The following is an 8,302-nucleotide window of genomic DNA, read 5'->3' as shown; positions in this document are numbered from 1 at the left end:
CTCACTCTGTAGACCAGGCTGGCCTCGAACTCAGAAATCCACCTGCCTCTGCCTCCCGAGTGCTGGGATTAAAGGCGTGTGCCACCACGCCCGGCCCCCTTCACGTTTTTAACTTGAAAATTCTAACAACTGAAAATCTTCACTCAGTGAGCAAAGAAATTTCACTGTCGTTACTAAGTAGGAGAACTACTCAAGAGTGTTTCCTTGGAGAGGAATTTTGCTCTTACATGGCTGACATTCTTCACCACACTCCCTTCCTTTACACGAGGTCTCATACAACCCTGGCTGGCTCAGACTGCCTATGAAGCCTGACTGCTCAGCATGAGGCACTTGCCTCACCCAGCTTGCAGTGCTCTAACCTTCAACCCTGACATCTGCTGTCCACTCTCTTTCCCTGTCAGCTACCATATTTCTAAATGATTCGCTTCTGCTGTCCCATCTTCCAGATTTCTATACTCACCTATAATCTGTATTCAACTGACTGGGGACACTACACCAAATGCCTTCCTTCCTTCCTACTTGAAGCTCCAAGCTGTTACACTCTAATACCTACTCTCAGAAATCAAAGGTTGTCTGTGCTGTGTTTGTAAGCAGTTCTCTGATGACTTTCGTCACCTGATTCTTGCTCATTTCTGACATTACAAATCACCCTAAGTTCTTCCCTGAAGTATGCAGAATGGAATCATCACAGTTAATGAAGACGAATCTGCACTAACTCAGGGTCTTTCTCATGAACTATGCCCACTGCATCATCACCCAGTGTCTTTCAAGTTTCCATTCTATCTGTCTGTGGAGTGTCTTAGGCCAAATGAGTATGAGAGGATGAAACAGCTCAGGACATGCTGTCACCCTATACGCGCCAAGGACAGATACAGTGTTATACTGTCTAGTAGCCACAAAACAAACTACATTATAGATAATAAAAACTACTCCAAAAAATCCACAAATGGCATGCATATTCCTATCAGGTATGCAAACTCTTAAATGTTTAGATAGTTCTGTATTTCATCAAAAACTTTAACAAATAAGGTCAAAATACTTGCCTCCATTAACTACTCTTTGGTCTGAGCCAGCGTTCGGGTTGAAATCTGAAGTGTGAGAAGCAGCTCTTGACGGCATGGAGCCTGGTCCAGGCTGGCCCATCCGTGGTGAGCTCTGTCTCCCACTTCCCCAGGGTATGACTTCTCTGTTTCTTTGTCCAGGAGGAATATATTTATTGTCCCTGGAAATGAGAGATCCTCTAAATCATTTGTCCCTAAAAAGTACTGGGTTAACAAAACACACTGAAAGGTACACTAAGTAGAAGACTGTCTCTCACACAAGCCTCAGTCTCACCACATGGCTGCACAGCCCTGCAGGTCTTGGCCACCAGCACTTTAACAAGGTGTGCTCACTTTCATCCTGACACAGTGATGATTAGGATAATCGTAAGACTCAGCTATGGAACCTTGACGGTAGAATCAGCTTTACCCACAATGCAGCAGGCATTCTACTGTTGAGCAAGCGACCACTGCGTCATCGTTTCTCCTTTCCAAGTCACCCTACACTGCCTTTAGCTCATGTGTTCTCAGAGCAAGCATCATGAACAGTTGAATTTTCAAGTAAGGTTCGCTTCTCTCTAGTTTTTCCAGCTTTCGCGCCATGAGTCTGTCTGGCAGCTTGCCACTTTCTGCTATAATGCTGTGTCACACTGACAGGCTCTCTGACTCAGTGTCTTTGTTCCTCACTGTTCCCTACAGACTACTCTTCAAGAATGGCACACAAATGCTTCTGCCACCTGCCAGCATAGCATCAAGAATATCCTGGGTTCTTAGCCTTTACTGGAAGAGGCCAGATTCTCTTACAGGACCATGTTCTACTGAGGTGAAATAACCCCTCACACTCCCAGGGGCAGACAGGCTCCATTATCATACCAAAATTGTCACCTCCTGGTGAGGCTCTCTTGAACTACACAGGCAATGTTAGTTCTTCCCCATTCTGATATTCTACTGCTCTGAAAAGACCTTCATCATGCAAGCCACACTGCCACTAGGTCACTGGGTCCCACTGTCCAACCTTGGTTTTTTTTTTGTTTTTTTTTTTGGGGGGGGGGTTCCGAGACAGGGTTTCTCTGTGTAGCCCTGGCTGTCGTGGAACTCACTTTGTAGACCAGGCTGGCCTCGAACTCAGAAATCCACCTGTCTCTGCCTCCTCCAACCTTATACTAAGGAGCTCCTCAGGGTCTGGGCTGGCTCCTCACATGGGTCACTTGACTCCAGAGAGCTAATCCCAAACGATATTATTAAAATGACCGTAATCTTTTAACAGAAATTTGTGGTGGTGGTGGTGGTGGAGAGGGTGAGGCTGGCATTGAACTCAAGCCTCTCAAGTGCTGGGATTAAAGGCATGCACCACTACTGACCAGCTCTCCAACAGAATCTTAAGCCAAATCAAGGAGCACTTTCTCCTTAGCTTCACAAAAAAAAAGGAAACAGACTACATCCTCTCACACAGACTTTGAATCATGTTGAATACCTAGTGTTGGGGCCATGCCCCTCCCGGTCACTGGAGTTTCTCTGGACTGCTGTGTATTTTTCTTCCTCACTCCGGTCATCATTCTCAAGGGCGACACGAGCTTTGTACTGAGCACTGGATTCAATTTCTTCTGCTAACTGGTTTGCCCTTGCCTCCCGTTTTAGAAATTCTTCCGAGTTGTCCCTTTCTAAAGGAACCCTAAACACAAAGACAAGGAGACATGCACGATCATTTTAATCCTCGGCTATTAACAGACTCTATAGTATGGTGCCAAAGACACTGACAAAGTTAGGGGCTTTTCTATCATAAATCAAAGTATGTTTTTTTGTGGTTGCTGTTATAAAGAACAACACTGGTTCAAGAACTGGTTCACTCAACCCTTATCCTGTTAATTTAACATTTTTTAATTACAATTTAAAAACAGACAAAATGTATTTTGACCAGAAAACTAAGGATAGGTAAGGAAACAACTTTTATTCCCTGTTTCAATGTCAGTCTGAATAGTTAATAGAAACAATGTGACATTGTTGTTTAATTTAAAATTAAAAGAAATAATTAGTTAGCAAAGTAATTTTGACCTGATGAAAATCAAAGACAAATGCACTAATATGTATAAAAGGGAGCTCTGTGAACTTACGTATATGAAGATAAACTGCTGTCATATGTGGACACCACACCATAATTCTCTTCATTATATCGAAACATGTCATTGGGGTCCCATCCATTAGACTAGAAGGAAAATGAAGATCAACTTTCAATTCAGCTACAATCAGTGTTTATAGGACCATCTAGCAAACTATACTAGTTGGCTCTAACTCTGACTCCTTCCCTACAAAAGGGCCAAACTTTACTTTAGAAAAAAATTAAAGACATACAGCTCATACCTGTTATACCATCACTTAGGGGACTGAGACAGGAGGATGTTTGAGTTCAAGGGTCAGCCTGGGCTACAGTGAAAAGGAGGAGGAGGAAGAGGAAGAGGGAAGAAGAAGGAAGAATAAAGAAGGAGGAAGAGGAGGAGAAAAAGAAAAAAAAAAGCCCTATATCAAACAAAAACAAAAAACAACTCTTTAGGAAGAGCTTTTCTCTCACACATATCATCTTTTAAGTCAGTGGAGATTACATGAGTTGTCAAAGATCCGGTGCCTCTGGGTCAGAGGTCTCTCCTTCACCTGTCTTAACAACCTTCCCTACAAGCAGAGTCAAAACTTTCCCTCCTAGATTTCCATGCCAGAACAAACCCCTTCCCCTCCCCTAGGCAGGTGAGGAAGGGCAGCACAAAGCCATGGGGAGGCAAATGGGTGTCACACATGCTAAGCTTTAAAGCTGTTTGAAGATCTCAGCAACAGCTATGGGTCCCACTGTCCTAACTTCCAAACTCAGTGCTGTTCCCCTCCACAGGTGAAGGACTAAACTGCCACTCTGAAAACATAGGTTAGACTCGTCAACCTGAAGAAATGAGGAAAATAAAGTGAGAATCTTCGGTGCCAAATCAATTTTGTTAAGGCCTAGGTAACTGTTACCTTTCTAGTCTGCCATTTTGTGCAGTTATTAATGTCATAAGGAAACTTTCTCATGCTCTAGTTGATTGCAGATTCTGTTAACTTCTGTGCTTTGGTGTTTTTGGAAACCAATCACAACAGAAGTCAGCAGAACTTTAGCTAGCCACAATAGCTTGGACCCAAACCAACCACCCAGCAGCACTTCCTACACCTATGTATAAGCTTTTATGGATTTTGCATTTATAAGCAGCCCCTTGGATGGATGCCAACATAAGAGAAACACCTGCACCAATATAAGAAGCTTTTTAAAATAAGGCTTCCATTTTGAGTAGGGGTTAAGTAAAGTTTAAGTCCCCCAAGATCTCCTTGGGAACTGACATCCTACTTGCTAGAAAAAGGCATGTACATGGGTAACTGACATCCTGATTGGCGAGTTGAGACAGGAGTGTTAGGCAAGGCAAGTCCTTGCCACTGCTGGTACCCCAACCAATGAGAGCAGGGTAAGTGTACACCACAGACAAGCTCCTAAGGAAGGGCCCTATCCCCACATCCTGACTGGCAGAAGATCATGGCACAGATGTTTGTAGATTTCAGGCTTGAAAGCCCTACAGGATCTGACTCACTATCACATCTGCAGCCCTCATGCATCAGTCCTGGGGGGAACGGTCAATAAACTATCCCTGACTGACTGAGATCAGTGTTCATGTAGTTTGTGGGGCAACTCCTGGTCCCCAGCAAATCTCACATCAAACTCTCCTTTTAAAGTCCGACAGGTTGAGGGCTCAGTAATCAAGAAAACATATTACTTTTCTAGAGGACATGATGGAGGAAGAGCAGCAATTCCTACAAACTGTCCTCGGAATCTACATGCAAGCCATGATACATACACACTCTCCCTCACAATGGATACATAGATAGATACATATTTTTTTAAATTGGAAGACTCTAACTTCAGTAATTTGAGTGATCCATCACACTGGACAGAAAAATATCCAACAAAACTAATGATTTCAAGTTCCAGGGCATAGGGATAACCACTATGAGGAGTTTCACAGGCTTAGGCCAATGGTTCCAAGGTTAAGAGCTGTGACTACAGAGCTCAGCATGGTGGCACGGGCCTTTAACCCCAGTACTCACGAGGTAGAGGCAGGAAGATCTGAGTTCAAATAGCCAGGTCTACAGAGCAAGTTCCAGGACAGCCAGGTCTACAGAGAAAAACCCTGTTTCAAAACAAGCAAACAAACAAAAAAACCACCACCGCCAATAAAACAACAACAAAAAATGTTGCTCTTAGAACTTAGAAAAAGGATGTACAGCAGCAGCACCTGCACGGCAGATCAACTCCCCGTAACCGTGGCTGGCTCTGGGCAACATTTTATGGTGCACATAAACTCAATATATTCTCTCTCTCTCTCTCTCTCTCTCTCTCTCTCTCTCTCTCTCTCTCTCTCTCACACACATACACACAATGTACTTTTATTGATATTCTGCAGCTTGCTTTTCCTGTTAATAAATAAATGAGGTATCTTTCCTATTTGAATACTGGTTTTTGGTAGGTACACAAATGTCTATCAGCATTGTGCTTTTCTGATGGGAACCTACTAATAGAAATAATGTTGCAAAAAATATCATGACATATAATTATTTTACATGTATTATAGGTATATTAGGACTAAGATAAATTCTTTTCTATTTTAAATTTATATATTTCCCCTTAAAAGAAAAGGGTCTCAAGCCAGGAGGTAGTTAACCAACACCTTTAATCCTAGCACTTGGGAGGCAGAGGCAGGTGGATTTCTGAGTTGAGGTCAGCCTGGTCTACAGAGTGAGTTCCAGGACAGCCAGGGCTACTACAGGTCTCGAAAAACCAAAAACAGGGTTTTGGAGAGATGGCTCAGTGGTTAAGAGCACTGACTGCTCTTCCAGAGGTCCTGAATTCAATTCCCAGCAACCATATGGTGGCTCACAACCATCTTGTAATGAGATCTGATGCCCTCTTCTGGTGTGTCCGAAGACTGCTACAGTGTACTCACATACATAAAATAAATTATATAAATAAGTCTTAAAAACAAAAACACAAAACAAACAACAGGGTTTCACAGGATACCCTAAGAAGGCCTAGAACTTGCTATGTAGATCAGGTTGTCCTTGAACTCAGAACCCAACTGCCTAGCTAAGGTAAATTCTTCGTAGTAAGACTAATAGGAACAAACCACACTTACATTTTAAATGCGGATAAACTGCCAGAGTCTCCCCCTCAAACCACTAAAGAACTTATCTCTCCTACTAATAAAGCAAAAACTGTACCTGTTTCCCACTACAATGGTGCAGTGATACACACGTGAAAACCATATATTAAGTTTAGGTGATTCTTTAAACTTTGAAGATTAATACTGACAACTTCCCAGGGCAGTTCTATTCTTTGAGGGGGCTGAGCTCTTAGAGAAAAAGATGCTATTTCCTCCATTACTACGTCTTAAATAGTAAACTTGGTTCTCTGTGCACAACAGAAGGTTCTTTGCTCACTCAGTCTTATTCATGACGCTCCATAACATTAAATCTCTATGTTTAAAGGGGCAGGGGAGAGGGCTCAACGGTTATAAGCACTGGCTGCTTTTCCAAAGGACTCAGGTACAATTCCTAGTCCATAGGGAAATTCACAGTTGTCTGTAACTCCAGCTCTAGGGGATCTGACACACTTCTGGCCTCTCAAGGCATTAGGAATAGGTCACAGGCATACATACAATATGCCCATATGCATAAAATAAAATCTTTAATTAAAGAAAATATAATAAACTCTATGCTCCATCAAAGTTTACTAATATTTGACTTGTAGATGGGGTGCCAAGAGAAAACAAAAAATAATACATGATAAATGGTCATTTTAGAAGCAAGTTTCTATAGAGAATGATACTAATTTTAAGTTCAAGAAATTTAGGCAAGGCTTTAATTTTAATGTAACCTAAGTATTTATCTTTTATGATTGCTATTTTTCATCCACTATCTGGCTGTGTAGCCGTAGCTAGCCTTAAACTTGCTATGTAGACCTGTCTGTCTCTGCCTCCTGGTATTAAGGCAGGTAACACCTAGCTGACTTGGGTTTTTTGTTGTTGTTGTTTTGACGTTTTGTTTTGAGTCAGGGTCTTTATAAAACTCAAGCTAGCCTCGAACTTTCTCTTTAGTGGAGGCTGATCTTGAACTCTTAAACCCTTATTCTTCTACGACTGAGTGCTGACATCACAGTTGTCACACCTAACCTGAAACTATCTTAATGATAACTCTTTATCCACCTTGACCTCATTTCTAAGGAAGTCAACATACCTGCTTTCGGTTGGTATTCAAAACGAAACAGGCTGCCATCTTGTAATTGTCAGTTCCCTGAAGTAAACTGATCATCACAAAGAAGTAATTTAAGAGTGCTCAGACCTCCAGTGAGGGAGAAATTCTTTCCTTCTCTCCCTCTTTAGCAACTGCCCAGAGAAAGTGCTGCCCTATGGCAGAGACACGTTCACACTGAGCGCTGGGGTGTGCAGAGGGCACTCACCACATCATTCTCCAGCGCCTCCAGCTCCTCGCTGGCCGTGAGCTCCCCTGCATCCCAGGGCTCCAGGTCCTTCTCCTTGTGCTCACCATTCACCTTTGCACTGAGAGCAGAGTCAGTAAAAGCATCTGTGAAGAACAACAGGCAGGCAACACTAAGTATCTATAGCCAAATACATTAGTTGTCTTGTTTTTGTGTTGAGACAGTCTTACTATATATAGCCCTAGATAGCCTGAAATATGTAGCCCAAGCTAGCCTCCTTGTAGCACTCCTTCCTGCATGTACCTTCTCAGTTCTGCGATAGTTACAAGTGCCCACCATGTGTGACTAGGCAGAATGGTTTTAACTTTCTAAGCTTAGGTCTCTGTGCAGTATCCAAATGTACCTCCTGACAATACAGGGATTAAGACCATTCCTAAGTGATCTGTCCCTTTCCAAAACAGTTCCTCAATATCACCTTAAGACGTTCAGATTCAAGCAGGACAGTGGTGTCTCACAACTTTAGTGCCAGCACTCAGGAGGCAGAGGCAGGCAGATTTCTGAGTTCAAGGCTAACCTGGTCAATAGAGCAAGTTCTAGGACAGCCAGAGCTACATACAGAAACCCTGTGTCAGAAAACCAAAAAAGCAGCTGTTCAGATTCTGCAGTGCTGCTGTCTCCGGCAGCCTCATGGATACTTCTAGGAGCCCAGGCTCACGGACATGCACCCAATCCCACGCCTTGTAATATCCCTTGAGGAGTCTAG

The 8,302-nt window shown here is 42.9% G+C and overlaps 1 protein-coding gene across 8 annotated transcripts in view; it reads right to left on the bottom strand.

Moving 5' to 3' along the window:
• The window catches only part of Atxn2 (ataxin 2), a 102,366-nt gene that overhangs the window by 34,283 nt on the left and 59,781 nt on the right, over positions 1 to 8,302 (bottom strand). For all 8 annotated transcript variants that reach the window (XM_021161685.1, XM_029477312.1, XM_021161688.2 and 5 more), the window contains exons 6-9: positions 7,561 to 7,685; positions 3,152 to 3,243; positions 2,515 to 2,712; positions 1,044 to 1,222 (exon numbers count right to left, since the gene is read on the bottom strand). In XM_021161685.1, the coding sequence (XP_021017344.1) occupies positions 1,044 to 1,222; positions 2,515 to 2,712; positions 3,152 to 3,243; positions 7,561 to 7,685 (594 nt within the window). The remainder of the gene's footprint in view (positions 1 to 1,043; positions 1,223 to 2,514; positions 2,713 to 3,151; positions 3,244 to 7,560; positions 7,686 to 8,302) is intronic.

The sequence above is a fragment of the Mus caroli genome, chromosome 5 (assembly GCF_900094665.2).
Source record: "Mus caroli chromosome 5, CAROLI_EIJ_v1.1, whole genome shotgun sequence".
In the NCBI taxonomy this organism is placed as follows: Eukaryota; Metazoa; Chordata; class Mammalia; order Rodentia; family Muridae; genus Mus; species Mus caroli.
The sequence above is the reverse complement of the archived record's forward strand: the minus strand, read 5'-3'. Positions and strand labels throughout refer to the sequence as shown.